At 44.5% G+C, this 21151-nt stretch overlaps 1 protein-coding gene and 1 pseudogene across 1 annotated transcript; one reads left to right on the top strand and one right to left on the bottom strand.

Moving 5' to 3' along the window:
- Positions 1 to 4322: 4322 nt before the first annotated feature.
- NKX2-8 (NK2 homeobox 8) lies at positions 4323 to 6163 on the top strand. Its single transcript, XM_027066845.2, has 2 exons — positions 4323 to 4667; positions 5332 to 6163. Exons 1-2 carry the CDS (start codon positions 4511 to 4513, stop codon positions 5895 to 5897), a joined length of 723 nt encoding a protein of 240 aa, XP_026922646.2. The 5' UTR covers positions 4323 to 4510; the 3' UTR covers positions 5898 to 6163.
- Positions 6164 to 16678: 10515 nt separating this feature from the next.
- Positions 16679 to 17246, bottom strand: LOC106965523 (60S ribosomal protein L39-like; annotated as a pseudogene).
- Positions 17247 to 21151: the final 3905 nt, after the last annotated feature.

The following is a 21151-nucleotide window of genomic DNA, read 5'->3' as shown; positions in this document are numbered from 1 at the left end:
TACCCTAATTATACCATCGTTAAGTATGGAAAAGACCAGATACATCTAAGAAACTAGTTTAGATTTTTTTTTAAGTTATTTGCTGGCTCTTTAGGAAACACTAGATATTTAATTAAATACCTTTACTTTTTAATTCACTAAACCATGTAATTTCCTATATTTTTTCATTTTATACCTAAACAACTAGATAAACATAGTAGGAGAGAAAAACTTTTCTCCTAGAGATCAACAACAACAAAAATCCATACAAAACCAATATTTTAAGGAACTTAAGATGGGATCTTTCAACTCTTGTCATTTAACATTAAGCAATAAAATCCAAAGCCCATTTCAAAGATGCACTAAATTCTGAAAGTAATTGCCGTTCCTTGTCCCATATGTATATATCATCAATACAACTAAGAATGAGTTGCAGTGAGGCCTGGACCACCACCTAACAATTGATTATTAGCCATTAAAAGGGAAATGTTTACTTATTCATGGCAACTAGTTTTCAGAAGGAAAGGCAAAGGCCTCTGATTTTAAATAGTGCTTTTTCTTTCTATCCTAAGTCTGATCAAGATCATTCACTTCTTCCTGGAGGCATCAAAAGCCCATTTTTATTTCTCCCTTTGCTAGTTTTTAACCAGAATACTGATAAAAAGGGGAGAGCAGTTGCTATGAGGCAAAGAAAAATGTCCTGGCAGTTGAGGGCCCTCCATCTATCAAGGGGAATTTGCAATGTTGCCTCTCTTCAATACTGTATAGATTTGCAGGATTTTGTGAAACACTTAACCAAAATGGAAGGATTTAAAAACGGAATGCAAGATATAGATGCAATCATTTTTAAAAATCAAGATACTTTAGTTTTATTTCAGAATTTTCTAGTCTTAAATTCTTAAGCACGCAGCAGTGATGATCATCTTGGATAATACTTTTGAAAGGGCGATTAGTGCAGACTGCTTAAATATATTCACTGTAGCACAGATGCCTAACGATTAAAAACTCTTACTAGGATTGAGATGCACTACATCCAGTTACAGGGAAACAAATACTTATCTAATTAAATAATAATATTCACAAGCTATGTTGAGTTGCAAAATAAGTTCAAATGTCCAGAACACCAAACAATATTTTAAAATCTAGAAAGGTTATTCAGTTAGATGTTTACTTGTGAAACTAAGAATCTCTTATGAATTGAAGGCAATTTATATAAAGATTTCTAGTGTGTGTAAAACTTAATATCTTGCCTAGTTTTTCCAATTGACCCAATATCAAAATAATTTTCTCCTCCTGTGTCTTTGAGTTCATCTGATATGAAGAGGCAATAAAGAAAGTGCTTTCACTAATAATCCTGGCTGTTTACCTCCTTTCCCCCATTACTTCAGAAGGCACAGTTTACATGGAGCAGCCTCCTGGAGTCCCCAGGCTCTGGCTGTTGGAGATAATTTAGATAAAGTGCCAGAGCCCAGTTGAGAGGATGATTGGAGTAGGCTGCAGAGGCACTTATGGAGGAGGGAGGAAACCACAATGACACAGGAAAGTTTCATTGCTTTCTAGAACTAGGAGGTCCAGAGTTTTCCCAGGATATTCAGAACACAGACTGGGACCCAGGAACACTGTTGCCAGGTCAGGGAAGGTAAGGTTAGAAGTAATATTTGGAGCTAATCCCAGAGCTAGATCCTTCTCAGAGCACCACTGCTAGTTGGGATTGGTTGGGGCGGGGGGGCAGTATCTCCTCTTCGGGAGCCAAATACTAAGAGTAAAAGCAAATATTTGATGCTGAAGAGCTCTTAAGAATTGAAGAGTGCCATTTACTTATTTCTACGAGTCAGTGTGGGCTTAGGATGTTAAATAGATTAAAAGGCTAAGAGAGGTCAGTCACTCCAGGAAAGACTCTTCTTTTGCATCTCCTGACTTGGTTCTCTTTCCAAAATTGTTATCTACCTCATCCCCACCCTTGTGGAAGGTCCTCTGGAAATTTGGAAGATGGCACATCCTCTCCTAGAACATTCTGGAGAATGTGGAGTCAGAGTCCTGGGGATGAGTACCAGAACTGGAGGGAGGGGAGAGACCGAAGTTGCTGGTTAATACAACAAAGATGGTTTTAGAAAAATTCCAGAGGTGTGTAATAATAAAACTGGTAGAGTCCTTAAAGTTACCATATCTATTCTCTTCTGTTTCAGAAAAGAGGGAAAAAAATTAAAAGAGGTTCAGTGTGATGAGGCGATTAGAGCTAGTTAGGGGCCAGGATGGGCTGCCAACTGACCCTGAGGCTAGAGTTCCTTCTCCCTGATACAGCCAATAAGTTCAGACCCCAGAATAGGAGTCTATCCTAATGCTTCCCCAGGACAGTTTGTCAGTGCCCTCTTTCCACCTGTCTCAGGAAATGGGCTAGCAGAGGTTGCCAGGAATCAGGCTCTGGGTGGAGAGAAGCCAGGAAGCCCAGGCCAGTCTGTGACCTGCTCAATCTCTGGGCCGCTGGGGCTTAGGTGCTGGGGAGTGGTGGGCACCGAGTTTCCGGCTTCTGCCGCCCCCTGTCTACTCTTGGCTCCCTCTGCCGCCCATCTCAAAGAGCACGGCCAAGTCATTCCAATTTAATCTTATTTAAAAAGACATAACTAATAAATCTATTGCCGGGGCGGCAGAGAGACGGCCAGCAGAGTCGATCGTGCTCCCAATCCCATTGAACCCCATTGAAAACCATGACAACACAGGACAAGCTCCGATTTATCTCGGCGTGCTAAAGAGCTTTGTGAGCAGGCGTCAATCACGCATTATTTCGGACTGAACAAATGCAAAATCTTGACTGGAACAAATGCTTCCAACAGGTCCGGGGCGTCGAGCTCCATTTCCCCTTTGTCCGCGGCCTAGCAGTTGGCCTGTATTGGGGTTGCCTCCGCCCGACCACCCAGCGCGCTGGACAGCCCGGGGCGCCTTGGGCACGCTTGACAGGGAGGCTGATGGGGAGGGTGCACAGGGTCAGCGAGCCTGGGCCACTGCACAGGAGCCAGGTCCGAGTTAAGCTCAGGTGGAGCTAGGATATCGGGTGCAGCCACCCAAGCGCCGCGCCCCTCACTAAAATTTAGCAACCAAACATCCAAACCACTGTTTCGGGGAAAAGAAGCCTCTAAAAGTGTCCTCACTGAGCCCTAGACCGAAGCGGGGCCATGCGGGAGCCTTGGGCCAACAAAATGAGTCTACACCGGCAGGCTCCCAGCACCTTCTAGCTTGATCATTTGCTTGGGTAGGTCTGTGGTAACTAGATCTCAGAGAAACCCCGAGCAGCGTGTCTTTTCTGCCCACAAGCCCAGTCCTAATTCTCCAGATCCGTCCTTCATCGGGCCAGGCCGGCCAGCTACCTTGGAGAGGAAAGCCCAGGTCGGAAGTCTGCCCTGGGGCAGAGGCCACCGTCCCCGGTACTGGGCCTGACGTTGGGGCCGAACAGCAGAGGCTCACAAGTGGCACCTGGGGGTCTGGCGACGCCAAGGAGGCCTCATAGCCTTCGTGGGCCTCCCCGTGAAACCCCGCTGCCCGGGGTTCCTAGAGCGGGCCTGGACTGGGCTCTGAGGAGCGCAGCCACTGGGCCTGGGCCCACGACCGGTAGCGGCCGTCGGGCAGGGCCAAGGAGGGTGGCACTTGGGACCAGAACAGCTTGATTGGATTCCGCCTCCGTTCTTCGGGTCTGGGGAAATCCGCGCGGAGCCGGAGCTCCTGCCAGCCCTTCCCCAGCACACCTTGAGGTGGGGAACGTTTGGGGTGTGGTTCCTAGAGGCCTTCAAAATCCTCAGCCCAGGCGCCGACCGTACCAGGCCACTCGTTCTGTGCCCGCCTGAAATTTCTCGCCTCTGAATCCTTAGAAGGACCCAAACCAAAAAGAGAGCGCGCCCTAGTTTAACGCCGCCTTGTAAATCACTTCCCGGATAATTGCGGGAAACGAACACTCTAGCAAACAAGCTCGAGGAATAAAGCAAACAGGGAATAAATTCCTGGGTACTCATAAACCCACCCATGCCTCCCCCACCCTAGCCGTTGCTCCTGCGGGGCCAGGCCCCGTGTCAGCCAGGAGGAGGAGGAAGCCAGGGCTGGGACAGGCGGGTGGTGACCACCGCTCGCCACCCAAGATGTTATTCATTGGTAACAATCCCCATTATCTGTCCCCACTTTGGGCTAATCAGACAGAATCGCTAATGCCGAGAGCTGCTTCCTGCCGCCTCTGGGAGGTAATGGGGCGCCAAGGGGCGGGGGACGGGGCGGGGCGGGGGGCGGAGGTGGCACCTTCCGGGCTCGCGGGGTCTTTGGTCCAGCACTCATTCAGGTACTTAACACCCTGGAGACCCGGACCTCGGCTTTCAAAGCATCCCGGGTGGGAAGAGCTGTTTATATAAACAGGGATTCCGCTGTAAGCGCGCTAATATCCCAGCAGCCAGCGCATGGCGTGCACCTCTGGCGCCCACCCGTAGCGGCTACGTCCCGGCCGCCCCTCGTTTCCCAGCCTGCCCCACCCCCCGCCTCCTTCCCCTCCTTGGCCATGGCCACCTCTGGACGCCTGAGCTTCACCGTGCGCAGCCTCCTGGATTTACCCGAACAGGACGCGCAGCACCTGCGGAGGCACGAGCCGGAGCTATGCGCTCCCCAACCCGGCCCCTGCGCCACCTGGTTGGAATCCGAGCGCGGCCACTACCCCTGTGAGTAAGCGGAGGACCACCGCGGGAGTGGGGAGAGGGGAGCAGAACCACGCTCCCGGCCCATGCGCCACTGGGAAGTCGAAACCAGTCTTGGAACCGGAGGCTCTGTCCTCCTCCAACCCCTATTCCATTCGTGCTCTAGTCAGCACATTTTGGGAGCAGATCCTTGCGCCTGACACTAACGCCCGAGAATTGGATTTCTGTTTCTAGAGGTCACAATATTTAAGAAACCGCCCTTAAATGTCTAAGAACACGGCTACGTTCTCCAGGCCTCGGTTTGAGATGAGCAGCACTGGAGAACTTAGCTTTACAAGGTTCTGCAAACCTCAGTAAACTGTCGTGCAGTAGACCCGGCGGTGGCCTGGGTTGGTGCTCCAGCTTGCGGTAAATTCGTCCACTAGCGCAGCTACCGGTATGAACTTGTTTTAAGAGGTCCCTGGGGTGAGTTCCTTAGGGGGCGCGGTCTCAGGTTGTGGAATAAATGAGGTCACTGAATTCGGAGAGGTGGGTGTCCAGATGTGGGCCCAGGGAAGAAATGGTCTCACCCCTAAAGCCGCTGGCGAGTGGGGGCGCCCTCCGGCCAGTGGCTCGGCGCGCGCGAGAAGCAGCCGGCGTGCGGAGGGGCCGGCGCCTCATCAGGCCGTGTCTCCTTTGCCGCCCCTAGCCTCGGACGAGAGCAGCCCAGAGACCAGCCCGCCCGACTCGTCGCAGCGGCCGTCCGCTCGGCCGGTGTCTCCTGGCTCAGACGCTGAAAAGAGAAAGAAGCGTCGGGTGCTGTTCTCCAAGGCGCAAACGCTGGAGTTGGAGCGGCGCTTCCGGCAGCAGCGCTACCTGTCGGCGCCCGAGCGCGAGCAGCTGGCGCGCCTGCTTCGCCTCACGCCCACACAGGTTAAAATCTGGTTCCAGAACCATCGCTACAAGCTGAAGCGCGCGCGCGCACCGGGCGCGCCGGGGGCGGCGGAGTCGCCTGACCTGGCAGCAGCTGCGGAGCTGCGCGCCGCACCCGGCCTGCTGCGCCGCGTGGTGGTCCCCGTGCTGGTGCGCGACGGTCAGCCGTGTGGCGGCAGCGGCGAGATGGGCACGGCCTCCGCCCAGGACAAGAGCGGCGCGTCCCCAGCCGCTGCCTGCCCTCTGCCGGGCTACGCCGCCTTCGGGCCCTGCTCGGCTCTTGGCCTCTTCCCCGCCTACCAGCACTTAGCGCCCCCAGCCCTGGTCTCCTGGAACTGGTGAGACCGTTGCGGGGGGGCGGGCACTTGGGGCTACCCCGGACTTTGGAGTGGCTCTGCGGTCAAAGCGGGGCTGGAGGCCGAGATCCGCAAAGTACGCCCCCCACCCAGGGCCCATCTCTCTGCAGGTTCCACGTCCTACAGTGCAGGGGTCCCCTGCCCCGCCCTCCCTAGCCAATGCGCGGGGAACTTTGGCCAAGATTTCCCCCTCGCCTTTTGCCTCGACCGCCAGCCCCAGAGCTAGATTTTATTGCTTAAACCTTATTTGTATATTTTTAAATAGCTATTTGTATGGGAAGCAACTTATTTTGAAAGAAATAGAATATTTTTCCTCTTTGTGGTTCGAGAGTGAAATGTGTGTGGTTGGGTCCCTTGAGCGCTGGCCGGGAACATAAGTGGAAGCTATGCTTCCAGACCCGAGTGCAGGGCGCCAGTACATTCCCCCTGTCCCAGGTTGGGTGGGAGGGCAGCTGCCAACGTCGACACAACTTTAGGAAGATCATTAGGGAGAAGGGTGGAAGGAGAGTGGAGCGGGGCGGGGGGGTGGGGGGGGGTGAGCAGAGGAAACAGCTGGGATCCCTGTCAGTGGGAGGTTGCTCTGGGCCCGAAGTGACTTGGAGGCCCCTCTGGGCTCCCGAAGCTGCTGGCGTTTCGGACACCAAAAGCTCAACCCGGTTGGTTGGCCACGATAGGGCATACTGAGCGTCTCCATAAGGATTCTCTGGAGACGCGCCATCTGGGCTGGGGGCAGAGTGTACTGCTTTGGAGCAGCGCCGGCCTGGTTGCAAGATGTCCCTTTCTGGAGTGCGGCATCCCAAAACAGGGGCCCGAAGAGCACCCGAGCACCCGGAGACTTTATACACCCCAATTAAGCCTGCGAATGCCTCGCTTGGCATCTGTGACTTCCTGCCTCTTCTTAGCTCCATACCTGGCAGGAGTGGAATGGGGAGGAGGTGGGGCAATGAGGAAATCAAAGGGTGTGGGGAATGACCCTCCTCAGGGCTGCCAGTTGAGGGAAGATCGCTTTGGAGAGCCCTGGTGGGCCAACGTAGGTGTGTGATCTGCTGGTGAGTCTCACTTCACCCGCACTCCCAATGCACACTAGGCTAGGAGATCTAGTGTTCCACCCTTCGGGTTTGCAACTGCCCTTCACCTCGGTATCCGGTATCCGGAGCGGCAGGGCCTCCCGTGCAAGTGGTTACTCTCAGGAAAGTGACGACTTGTCTCCCTGGCGCCCACTGCCGGGAGATGCGCTTGAGGAGAGCAGGTTCAGGCAGCAGATCCAGGGAAGGGAGCAAGGGCTCAATGAGGCCTGTGAGGAGTAGGCATTGGGCCCGTCCGAGACCCTGGTTCCCCGCCCCCCCCCCCCCCAGGAGGAGGTAGGGTGACTGAGGCAGCGGTATCACCTGGGATTTTGGGGGGTGGGGAGAGAGTGAGAGAGGACTGAGGGGGAAGGGAGTGGGGTGTTTGGGTCTCAGCTGCTGGCCACCTTGCCTTCCATATGGATGCGGTTATCTCCGAAGAATCTCGATCCTTAAACCTCCTTTTGTCTTGGGAACTGAAAAGGGCATTGTCAGGCCTGAAAAGGACCTAGACAAAATCCGCACTGTTTCGATTCAGGACTCTGTTTAATCAGTCCCTGGTGACAATGTCGTGGGTGTTAGAGAGGACAATAGTATCTTTTTAAACCTTTTTAAACCTTGTGGCCTTCAGGAAGACAAAGGGCTTGAATTTTATGGGTTTACAACTTCAATTAGAACAGTGCCAGTGTGCATGGGAGATTATCAAATTTGTATCATAAAACCTCTTTCTAATAAATGATTGCTGGGGAGGGAGCCTGGACATTGTAAGACATATATTGGAAACCACCCTGGGGGCTTCCCAGTTAGCCCTGGCAGAGCAGATGGGAAAGAAAAGGAGAAAAGGATTTCTGAAGACGGCCTGGGTTGGGACTTGCCCTGTGGTCAGCTGGCTGGGTGCTTGGCTCTTCCATGCCCTTCCTCCAGAAAGGGATGTTTTCTCCAAGAATAGAGGTAAAGATTTGTAGCTTTGTTTTCTGCTATTGGTGATAGCAAAAACCTGAATATTCTTCGAGAGAAAGTGCAAAATTATCACCATTTGCCTTTTCTTTTCCTGGAGTTCCAGAGAAAGTAGGTCTTGGGGTGTGCAAAGTGGAGAGAGCCTGTTAAATATGAGATCTATACTGAGGGATCTGAATTATGGAGAGACCCTCTTCCCAGGAGACTCTTTGGAAGAGCATGTCCTCAGCCAAATTCATCCAGAGGTCTAACCACTAAGAAAGAACTGCTTCCTAGTGAGGTGGTCAAAGCCGTAGCCAGATGCCCACCAGCTAGCCAACTGGTGTCCTGGGCAGGAGGAGGACAGAAATTTCATGTGACCTTAGCATCAGGAGCCTTCGTGTATAAACTCTTACCTGCTTCCTCTTGCTCCTTTTCCTTGAGGCCCTTTCCTTTAGAGAGGAAAAGCTGTAGGGGAGTTTAAAATGTATTCCTATCACTACTGACCCATTTTAGAGATTCAGGCTGTCATGTGTCTTCTGTTCACACCTGAGATAAGCTGAGAAAGGTAAATGTCAATTTTTTGTGTGACCTAAAAGATCAGTTCTTCCAAGCTCTGATGAGAGAAGCTAAACCCAAGGCCTCTCTACAAGTAGCTGTGAGAACAGTTTTGATCTTCCTCCCTAGATGAGTGTTTCAAGCCTGTCGTCCATCACCAACATCACAAGGCAGATTCACACTCTGTGTTGAAACTGTCTTCCAGGCATTGTTCTAGGCACTTTCACCGTTGATCTCACAGAAACCTTATGTATTGTATATATAATACCCCCATTTTACAGATAGAAACTGAGGCTCAATGGTTGGGGGTAAGTGACTTGTCTAAAGCAGTTGTAAACTTCCTAAAATGTTACCATCATCCTTAGTTTAATTCCCATTTAGCCACCATGCAAACTGCCTTTAAGGAGGACAATTGTGATCTTGATGTGACAATATATAAAGTACCCAACTATCTGAAACTAGTCTTTTTTTTTTAATGTTTATTTATTTATTTGTGAAAGAGAGAGTGTGGGCAGGGGAGGGGCAGAGAGAAAGGGAGACAGAATCCCAAGGAGGCTCTGCTCAGACTCAGGACTCTAACTCAAGAACCGTGAAATCATGACCTGAAGCTGAAATCAAGAGTCAGATACTTAACCAACCGAGCCACCCAGGCGCCCTCATCATAAATTAGTCTTATGGATACCACGGGCTGTGCACAGAAGCTGTTGACATGACATCACGGTAGTTGCTAACGTTATTGATGTTTCCCGGACACCAGGCAATATTTTAAGTTCTTTTACTCAGTAAACTCATTCAGTTTTCACAACAACCCCATGAGATGGTACTGCTATTCCTACTTTACAGATGAGGAAACTAAAGGCCAAAGAGGTTATAAGTAACCTGTCCAGGGTTACACAACCAGTGAGTGACAAAAGAGGGTCTGAACGAGAGCATTCTAGTTTCAGATCCCACATGTTTCACTACGTGGCAGACCCATTTCCCATTCTTTATACTTTATTTCTCCCAGTGGGTAGTCCTCATTACCTTACAGATGCTTCTCTAAGAGACGTGTTCTTCAGCATCTTTCCGTGTCTGTTTTTGCCTTCCTCCCTCCCTCTCTCCTCATCTGCCAAACCTCCGGCTTTTGCACACAGCCTCTGTGTTTCCCCTGTGTTCGTTTGTATGCATTCTTGCCCAGCTGTCAGTGAAACACAGCTCTTGTTGCAGGTCACAATATTTTCCTGTGACTATCATTCCACCATTCTTCTTCCAGAAAAACATCTGCTGCTGCTGCTGCTGCTTCCTTGAAACCAATTGTCCACTCAGGGTTTGGCAGAGTCACTGCTGACTCTGATAAGCTCCTCTAAGCTCTCCCAACCCCCAGGCCCAGACCCCTGTGGAGCTTTATGACTTTGGCTTTGCTAGCCCTTTCCCCAATCATCTTTCTCCCTTCTGGGTCTCCAGTGTTATCTTTATTATTAAATATCATCCTCTTCACATTTTCTCTCTTTTCTTCCACTGTAAACACTTTTCATCTCACTTAAGTGTCTTGTGGGTGGAGATTGCAATTTTCACTTCAATTTTCTTTTCTCATTGTTCAGAGGATCTTACATCTTAGCAAGTCTCTTATCTGACCAATTTAGCACTTTAGAATCTTAGATAATGTGCTACTGATGGGTAGAAGGAAGTTGTTTGAGCCTGGGTTAACCTATACCTTCCTTTCTAACAATGGTGTTTAGATGTTTGTTATTCTCTTGCCTCTTACACACACAATTAACTTGTCTCTTACACACACACACACACACACACACACACACACACACACACACTTTACTACTTTAAAGCATTTTAGACTTAGGAATAAAATGTTCAGGCAAGATAATTATTGGCTTAGCATGGTTAAATAGTTTGTTAACCATGTTTATCTGTTCTGCATGTTTCAGTTAACCAGCCTAAGCAGGTTATCTGTGAACAGGAACAATAGTCAGAGGACTTTTTGAAATGCTGAGAAAGTACTCTCCCTCCCTCAGGGCATGATCATTTCTATGGATGTGATTGCATTGTTTACTCTTCAAAATCTGCATGAGAAATTTTATTGTTCTAGGTCACTCATCATTTTCCCAAATCACGATGTAGAAAAGGATTTACTAAATGGTTCCTTAATTATTTTTAGAATTCTAATTCTGCATCTGTTAACTCACCTTTAATCCCCCACTCCAGATTAATAACTAAAGGTATATGACATTCCCCTTTCTTCTTTGTACCCACCATTCATGCTCAATAACAAAACAAACAGCATTCTCTTCAATGCTGATCCATAGAGTGGTGATTTAACCAGGAAGAATCAATTAGACTATTAAACAGTCACACATGTACCCCCAAATTTCAAAAACACAGGGATTCTTATTTTTTCTAACCATGTCCAGTGGAAAATTTTTATTGTTTATCCAGAAAGGTAACATCGTATTTTAGAGGTAAAAGCACATTTTCTTTTCAATACCTTGCCCTATGGACCAATAAAAATCTCTAGGTCTTATTGAGGTCATGTAATTTCAAAAGATCCTGTAGTTTCAATATAGCTTCTGTGAGTAGTGTTATGGGAAGAACATTTGAGGGGACCTTGGTCATGCTTAATTTCCTTCTGCATTCTGACTGGGTGGTCTTTTATGAGTCAACAGGTTTTCAAATGGGTTTCCTAGCTAAAAGCTCTGAATTGGATGGTCCCTTTTCTCTCCTTCCAATACCAACTGCCTCCCACCCATTCCTTCTTTCCTAGGGGCTGGATAGCATACTTGGCAGAATTTACTAGGAGGGTAATGGAGGCTGTTTGCAAATTAAACTGGAGACAAAAGTGTGAAACAATCCATTAAAAGGGTCTTTGAATCTCTCACCTGATATGTCTGTTACACCTTCCTCCTCCAGCTTTTTTGAAGGATAATGTGTTTAGCAATCAGCTCTTCCTCCTAAGGAAGTTATCGGCTTACATTTACATTATATCTTGGGAGGTAAATTCTCAACTAGAGGCAACCTGAATCATCATATGTCAGGGTCAGAATCTGTCAGAAAAGCATTAGTGCAATGACAAGAGCTTTTTTTACAATAAAATTGAAATACAGAGCAAGAAACACAGCATATCAGGAAATGACAAAAGAAACCTGGTGTGGGGAGTAAAGAAGTAACTGCCTTTCTGGGAAACTCTTTTTACTGCCTAATCACACTGATGGACTCAGTCAATGGTGCTCCTGATTCACTACAGGAAATGCTACATTTTTGAGCCAAAATGTAGAGATAGGGTAGGATTTTCTTATTTTCTATATTTGTAGATGAAACATTATCTTAAGGTAATCATTTTATCCATTTTGGTGTATGGGGGCCAGAGGGGACTAACTGAATAAAATAGAGCTCCCAGAATTTTGTTGTCCGGGAAACATGACAAGAATGTTCTCTTTCTTCACCTAACTTGTCACTGATTGAGAGGAACGTGAACGTGCCCTCAAATACGTTAGGTATGCCGACCAACTGAACAACCTAATTCCACGACTGTCCTGCTAACCTTAAAATTTTAAGTTTGTCAATATTTTATACATGCATGTGATACATATGTAAGTGGAGATGAAGCAGATTTGGGGAATGTTCAGTTCTTTTAATGAGAAAGAAAAACTCTAATTTATAACCTCACTTGTCAGACCTACTTAGGATGAATACTGGTTTTCTCACTCCTGAACTAACATATTTTCTTTGTAAGATAATATGAAAAATACAGAAATGTATAAATAAGCTATGATTTTAAATGTAGCTATTTTCATATGACACTTGAGTTCTTGTTAATACAATAGTGTAATGAGTAGGATACTCAAGTAAGCTATTAAAAGTACAGGGGGGAAAATCTCATTTGTGTCACTGCAGATTATAACCACAAAGAGAAATGATAGAGATGATATATGTTTGGAAAGAACAATTCCCCTTTATCCTTCAGTTCCTTCTTCTCTGCAGCCTCAGATTGTTCCCCCTATCAAGAGTCATGCATTGGGAATCACAGCCATTTCTGCCATTAGCAAGGTAAAAACCAGACTATGAAGCAGGACAAAAGGACTTGGACAGAAGAATCTGGCTGTTTGTTTCAAACTTGGCATGAGTTCAAACAGGGCAATAAGGTTTCCAGGGAAGCTGTAATTCACCAGCTTCCAGTCAGTCAAAGGCTTCAGAAAGCTCACTACCCAAAACCCATGTCTGTGAAGCCTTAGAAGGCAAAGGAATGATTTATTCTAAATTGATGTTAGAATGTTTAGTTGCCTTCAGGCCCTCTGAAAAGGCACCTTTGCAGACTATTTAACATGAGCTTTCTCCCATCATTGCCACTATGTGATGCCTCCACCAGCTAATCTGTAGACAGCAGAGGGAGGCTAAGAAACTTGTCTAAGCATAGGAATATAAGTGTGGGGATTTGGGATCCAAAGAAGGTTGATTACTCTAACTTCCTAGCAGCTAATACCTCCATAATTCTGCACAAATGTGGTAATAGATCATCATTGCATGTAAGAAAGACCAGGGCCAAAATACTTACCCCCAAGATCCAAATTAATTCTCTTTAAGTTGACCCTTAATCCTATGAACATAGCTATCTATGGTCACTTTAACAAGGTTCTACCATCCCATAACCCCATGACTCTTCAGGACTTCCCTTCATTCTATTTCTAGGGGGTCTTCAGCAAGACTGCCTCACCTGCCACAACTCTCACACGCTAAAGCTTGGAATCTGCAGACCATCTCAAAGTCTATTGTGCTTCATCATCCAGCCATCATACTCCTGTCTTGGAACTTGGTTTTAGCCTGTGTTTTGCTGAGAAATGCCCTACACTACAAGTCTAGCTCTTTTTCTTTCTGCACATGGCTCCAATTGTAGAACTCCTACCTTGTCTACAAATTTTTCCCACACTAATTGGAATACAAGTAAAGAATTCACCTAGGTGCATACTATCTAAAGCTGCAACTAAACTCAGAATTCCTTTACTCAGAAGGCAGTATGAAAGAGTGCAAAGAATGTGGACTTGGGAATTGATTGAGCTTTGATTTGGAAAGAAACAATTGAATGTTGGCTGTCATACTAACTGTGTGAAATTACTACTAGCTTTGTTCCCTTCAATCTTCATCTAGAGATACCACCATGTATCACATATGGTTAATATGAATATTGAATGCATGGATAGTGTATGATAGTTGGCACTGAATAAATGTAGTCCTTATTCCATTCTGCAGAATGCACTTAAGGCTTTTACATACATCCAGTGTAATGTTCAGTTTGTTTAGTTTATCATAGAAGTCAGCTTGGACTAAGTTTTGTGAACATATAACCCCAACACCTCAGTAGCTTAATTACAAACTATTGTTTCTTATTTACGGTACATGTCCCTACAGCCCTTCACTGTTTTGTTTTCATTCATACTTAGGCAAAAGGAATAATCCCCCATATAGGACATTTCAGAGGAGAAAGAGAACATGGCAGAATCATACAATGGCTGTTAAAGCTTCTGATGGAAAAGGGCATACATCATTTCTCACATTTAAATAACTAAAGCAGTCACATGGTCAGGCTTAATATCAACAGGGAGAGAGGGACAATGGATATTTTTTAATAGTGAAACAATCTACCACATTTGTGATTCACACATGTCTAATTTATGACCAAACATTATATATGCTTACAATTATTATTTGTTATTATTCCTTTACATTTCCAGAAGAAGAAATATCACAGTGTGACATTTCATACTATAAAATATATGCTATACATACTATATGTTCTTTGCTATAGACTCCAGAAGAGGAGCTAGGTATTTTCCCGTTTGTTTGAAAACCCCAAACCGTAGGCTCTCGGTGACCTTCGGGAGAGTGGTCAACACCCAACTTTACAGTCAAGTAGGAGGGCACCAGAACGCGCCATGAACAATGATCATCAGGACTGAAAAAGGACACTGTGTTTACCTGCTCAATTTGAGGGCTATTTCCGTGAAGGCCACTCTTCTATGACTAATCTGTAGGTGATAAAAACCATTGCGAGGACTAATTGCATTCTCATTTACTTTATTCCTTATTATTCTAGAGAGTCTAGTTATAAAATAATATGGGTATTAGAGCAATGGAAGGACAAGCAACAGTAATTTGGAATGCCAGGAAATAAATTCATTGATCCAGCTTCCAGCTAAATCCACAGCATAGCCTTGTATATTACCTGACAGATAATCATACAACCACACAAAACCTGCTTTTAATTTAGGACCAAGATTTATTCAATCAGCTCTCAACTTATAAATACTTGTATAATTGTATTATATAATATAATTTTTACCGTTACATGCTGAAATGAACATTCTTATAGGTATGGTGCATCTATATCAATATTTGCTAAGGATAACTTCCTAAATATGGATTGCTGACTGAAGTGGTATGTACATCTCTAAGGCTTCTGATTCCAATCCATTGGTTCTCCCACCCTTCAGTATCCCCCAATCCTTTGATGCCCTCATTTTCCTCCTTACCCAACTCAAATTCCTCAACAAGCGTTATCATTTGAACATATCCTCAACCTTCTGACCCCTCTCACTTCATTGTACTCAAGGCAAAATCTGTAACTCCTGTAGAATCCAACTTTCTATCTACTCTGCACCTGTGGTCATCACAATATGGCCAGAGAAAAACACAGAATCATATCGACTGGTCTCACTTTAAATTTATGGCCAATCAAAAAGAATGAAATCTTGCCATTTGAAGCAATGTGGATGGAACTAGAGTGTATTATGCTAAGAGAAATAAGTCAGGCAGAGAAATATATGATTTCACTCATGTGGAATTTAAGAAACACAACAGATGAACATAGGGGAAGGGAAGGAAAATAAGATAAAAAAGAGAGAGGCAGGCAAACCATAAGAGACTCTTAAATACAGAGAACAAACTGAGGGTTGATGGAGGTGTGTTGGGTGAGGGGATGGGCTAAATGGGTGATGGGCATTAAAGAGGTCACTTGTTAAGATGAGCACTGGGTGTTGTATGGAAGTGATGAATCACTGGGTTCTACTCCTGAAACCACTGTATGTTAACTTGAAATTTAAAAAATTAATTTAAAACAAAACAAAACAAAAATAATAAATTTATGGCCACCAACTTCAAATGAGTCCTTAATGTTTCCAGGCCATCATGCTAGATATCTCTAGACCAGTCATCCTCCCATTATCCTCCTTGCCTGTTTCATACTATTTTGTTTCTCATCAACTTCCCACCTCTTCCCCGCTTCCCCCGCTTCCCCCGCTCCCCAGTCTTAAACTCAGGTTCCTATTTCACCAAAACTGAAGTAACCAGAAGGGAGAGAATCCATAGAGTTCTACCACCACAACACTGTCTTAACTGCTCTTATATTCTGTCTTCCCAACTGTTACCATAGATGAATGGTCTACCTCAAGGATATTACTCCAGCAATTTGCTCTCTTGCTTCTACATTATCATTTTCTCTCTACTGCATCATTCCCATCAGCATACAAACATACTGCTGTCTCTCCGTTTTAAAAATAAAAGTATTTTCTCTTGACCCTTCCCTTGCCAACAAGTATCCCCTTTTAGCAAAACTCTTTAAGTACTTGTCTGTATTCACAGTTGTCAATTTCTCTCCTTCCATTCTCTCTTGTTATTATCTTCATTGAGGTATAATTTACATACAATAAAATTCACCAATTTGTTGGTTTTTGAAAAATGTAAACATCATATAACAACCACCACAATAAGTTATAGAACATTTCCATCATCTGCAAAATGTTTCCACACACCTTTTATCCTGCCTTTTTTTTAATGATTCCATTTTATCTCCACTATTGGTTTACGAATTATACTTGTTTTGGTTTTTTCGATTAATGGTTGTTCTAGGGAGTCCAGTATACATCTTTAATATATCACAGTTTACTTTTGAAAAATATTATACCATATCACATATAATTTAAGAACCTTACAATGGTATATTTCCAAATTCCCCTCTTCCTTTGTACTGTTGTTCTCATATACTTTGCTTCTATGTATGCCTGTAATACATTGCTGGTAGATTTGCTTTAAATAATTATATTTTAAAGAATTTTTTTAATAAGAAAACACTTCTGTATTTATGCACATATTTACCATTTCTGGCATTCTTCTTTCTCTGTGTACATCCAAGCAGATACAATATGTATGCCAGCTCATGTGCTATTCCTCAGAGACCCAGCTTGGTTCTTCTCCAGTGTTTCCTTTTGGAGTTGTACCTGATTTTGTTACCAGTTTTCATCCAAATCCATCCAAATTAGGGAATGGGATGATTCTGCTTTTGTTTCTTGGCCAAGAATTGCTCGATCCTGAAAGTCTTGTGAGAAAACTGCTGAGGAACAGAGCCAACTGCATTCATCACAGTGGTAGAGTCAGGAAGTAAGAGCAGTCTTAGAATGTTTTTATTTTGCTTTTATTTTTGAAAAATATTTTCACTGGGCATAGGATTCTGGATTGACGTGATTTTGTTTCTTATAGCACTTCAAAGATACTGTGCTGTTGTCTTCTGGTGTGAAGTCGGCTGTCGTTCTTGTCTTGTTTCCCTGGGCTGCTTTAAAGATTTTTCCTGTTATCACTGGATTTCAACAATTGATCATGATATACCTTAAAGCAGTTTAATTTATGTTTATTCTGTTTGGGGTTTCTTGATCTTTTTATGTCTATGGGTTTGTCACTTTCAAGAAATTTGGATTTTTTTCTGGTCATTATTTCTTCAGTTATATTTTATGTCCTCTTCTCTTCCCCAAGTCTCCTCTCCACTGGGACTCCAATTATACATATATTAGACACTTTTATTAGCCCCACAATTCATTGAGGTTGTGGGGTTTTTTCCCTCTGTGCTTCAAGTTTACTTTCTTTTACAGTGTCTTAAAATTCACTTATCTTTCCAGTACTGTATTTTTTTATTTCTAGAAATTATATTTGGTTTTTAAAAATATATATATATCTTGCATATCTCTCCTAATTAAGTTTACATTTCTCTTGACATCCTTGATCATGTTTATAAGATTTATATTACTTGTTTTAAGGTCCTTGTTTATGAATTCCATGATCCCTGTCATTTTGGTTCTGTTTCTATTGATTGTTTTTTAATCTGATTGTACATCACATTTTACTGATTCTTTGAAGGGCTGGTAATTTTTTAAAAGTTTATTTATTTATTTTGAGACAGAGAGAGAGAGCAGCGGAGGGGCAAAGAGAGGGAGAGAGAACCACAAGCGGGCTGTGCACTAGAAGTGCAACAGGTCTCAATTCCTCAAACTGTGAGATCATGACCTGAGCTGAAATCCAGAGTCAGACACTTAACTGACTGAGCCACCAGGTGCCTCTGAAGGCCTGGTAATTTTTAATTGGATGAAGAGTTGTGAATTTTGCTTTACTTACTACTGTAGTGTATTGTATTCCATTAAAGATTGTTGAATTTTTTCTGGCATCCAATTAAGGTACTTGTGGATAATTTTGATCCTTTTGAAAAAGGTTTGCTTTTAAGCTTTCTTAGAGTGGGTCCAGAACAGGCTTTATTCTGGACTAATTTAGTTCTATCACTAAGCCAAGACCCTTCTGAGGACTCCAACCAATGTATTATGGGATCTCCTCATTTTGATTGGTGGGAACATGAATGCCTTCCAACACTATGCAATCTCCAGAAATTGTTCTGGCTCTTTTCCCTGGCCTTGGGGAGTTTCTCTCATTTAAGTGCAGATCAATATTAGCCAAAGACTCTAGAGGGTTCCTGTGGATATCTTCAGGGCTTTTCTCTGTGAAGCACCTCCTTTTCAGTATGTTGCCTTAAAAATCCTAGCTATCTTGATATCCCTGAATTTTGATCTTAATCTCTTCAATTCAGTAGGAACGTTAGGCTCTTTGGGCTCCCCCTCCCTGGAGTATGACCTGAAAACTGGCTGTAAACAATAAGCTGGGAGATCATAAAGCTCATCTCATCTCCCTTCTCTCAGTGACCAGAGTCCTGTGCTTTCTTTTGTCCAATGTCTGAAAACCATTGTTTCATCTATTTTATCATGCATTTAGTTATTTGTAGTTGAAGGGTAATTCCTATTGCTGCTAATTCTTTCATAGTCAAAGGATATACTCTCCTTTAAACTTATTCTAATCAGCATTTGCTCCAGCATTCTGCTGACACTCTTTGCATCAAGGCCACTAATGATCTCCAAATTGTTAAATCTAATACTACCTATATGTAAGATGCACAAGGGCACCTGGGTGGCTCAGTCGGTTAAGCATCTGACATCAGCTCAGGTCATGATGTCCTGGTCTGTGAGTTTGAGCCCACGTTGGGCTTTGTGCTGACAGCTCAAAGCCTGGAGCCTGTTTCTGATTCTGTGTCTACCACTCTCTCTGCCCCTCCCCCACTCACGCTCTGTCTCTCTCACTCTCAAAAATGAATAAATGTTAAAAAAAATTTTTAAGATGCACAAAAGACCACTAAGTCACCTCCAGAACTGATAAAACTATGATAGATGATGTAAGTAGGGTGGCATATTAAGAGCACTGAATAAAACTATAGCACTTTAGGTCTAAGGAAAACTAGTCATGGATTCTCAAGACTTTCTTAGACAGCATGAAGCTCATCTAGGTGAAATACAACTTGTTTTAAAACATACCCAGGATTTGATTTTTATTCAGGAATGGTGAAGACAACAGAACAGGAGACAATTGCCATTGAAAGGTTGGTTTGTTACTCACTGTTTGAAGAGGAGAGAGACATTCCACACCACACAGGGCAACATGGGGAAGCACAGGGTCAGATAGGAGGCAGAAGGAGCGAGGGGAAATATGGGCAAAAGCCTTTATTTATGGTTTGTGTGGGAAGGAATGAGTAAGGCAGGGTAAACAGCTGATCAGGCATAGGGCTGCATAGTTTGAATTGTTTCAGTGGGCCCTAGTCTATAGGGGTGGTCCCTAGGTGTCCAGTACCTAGCCCTGGGGTAGTTAGGGCAAAGGAATATTGCCTCCTGGAATATAAAAGTGAGAAAGATTGGGTGGTTTTTGAGTACAGTCTCTGGATTTGTTAGTTTGCATACAATAGGTATGCATATGAAAGGCAAGTTGCTATCTCTAGGAATTAGCTAAACCTGGGAAGGGCAGTCCCTCCCCTGTCCACAAGGACCCAACATGTCAAAACATCATAAAATACATATCATAAGAAACATTAATACACAACAATAACAAATTGATCCACCCTACAAAGACTTATCTTCTTCAGGGAATGAGAGAGGGAAGACATAATGATTTCTAGAGACCCTGGTTCAGTCATAGGCCCAGAGGCAGGGCACCAGATTCATTGCAGTATATGGGCCACTGTCTTCTCTCAGCTGGGTTATTGCAGTCTCCTCCTTGCTTCTATTTTTACTTTTCTTCTCCACGCTATACTCCACTGATGTTTAATTGATACATGTCTGATCACATTGCTTATCTGCTTAACACCCTATAGTGGCTACTCGCTACATAGAATCACTCTCAAACTTCCTTACATGGAATATAATTTAGTCGCATTTCTTGCCATAAACCACTCTTCCCCCTCAATGCCCTACACTCACCAAATCTCCCCTCTCCACACATGGTATAGTCAGTTATACTGAACCTCCCCTAGTTCTTTAAAGACATCATACTCTTTTGGGGCACCTGGGTGGCTCAGTCAGTTGAGTGTCTGACTTTGATCTAGGTTATGATCTCACAGTTCCCAAGCTTAAGCCCTGTGCCGGGCTCTGTGTTGACAGCTCAGAGGCTGGAGCCTGTTTCAGATTCTGTGTCTTCTTCTCTGTCTCTCTCTCTGCCCCTCCCCAACTCATGCTCTGTCTCTATCTCTCAAAAATAATAAATAAACATTAAAACATTTTTTTAAAAAAGACATCAAACTCTTTCTAGTTCTTCATGAGTATTCCCTCTTCAAAGGATCTTTCAGACCTTGATTCAACCATATCCTCCTCAGAGAGGTTTTTCCTGACTGTCCCCCAATCCAACTCAGCTTCAGGGGACCTCCTCAATCTTTGCACAGCACTCACTGCTTCCCCACTACGGCACAGTCTAACAACATTTCTATAATCGCCTATTTACTTCTCCCATCTTCCTTGAAGACAGGCACCACGTAAATTTTTCACCTCTGTATTATCAGCACCTAGTACAGTGGTTGGCACATGAGTCTTTTGAGAAATGTATATACAATGTGTCTGAATGCACAAAGCAGCAGTGTTCTAAGACCAGGCCTAGGTAAACTGGGTTTGAGTGTCCCCGGGGGGGCTCAGCAGAGACATTGGTTTGAGAAGTGCGTCAAGCTTCTAACATTTTTTCCACTGGGATGACTGGGGTTGGGCCTGGGTTGGAGAATTCATAAACCTTCATTCCTGGTCCTGAATTAGAAAGAAACCAATCTCCAGGGGAACAAGCAAGAGGAGATATAGCATTTTCTTGGGAAATCTCTTCTCAGTAAGTTTACTTTGGGCCCTTTAGTTTTTAATGCCCAAACAAGTTGATATGCTTATCAGTAATAGTGCTGTGATTTTATACTGGTTTAAAATGAGGGGTGCCTGTGTGGCTGAGTTGGCTGAGCGACTGACTCTTGATTTTGGCTCAGGTCATGATCTCATGGTTCATGGGTTTGAGCCCCGACTCGGGCTCCAGGCTG

This window comes from Acinonyx jubatus, chromosome B3, assembly GCF_027475565.1.
Source record: "Acinonyx jubatus isolate Ajub_Pintada_27869175 chromosome B3, VMU_Ajub_asm_v1.0, whole genome shotgun sequence".
NCBI lineage: Eukaryota > Metazoa > Chordata > Mammalia > Carnivora > Felidae > Acinonyx > Acinonyx jubatus.
This window is presented reverse-complemented; position numbering and strand designations above follow the sequence as displayed.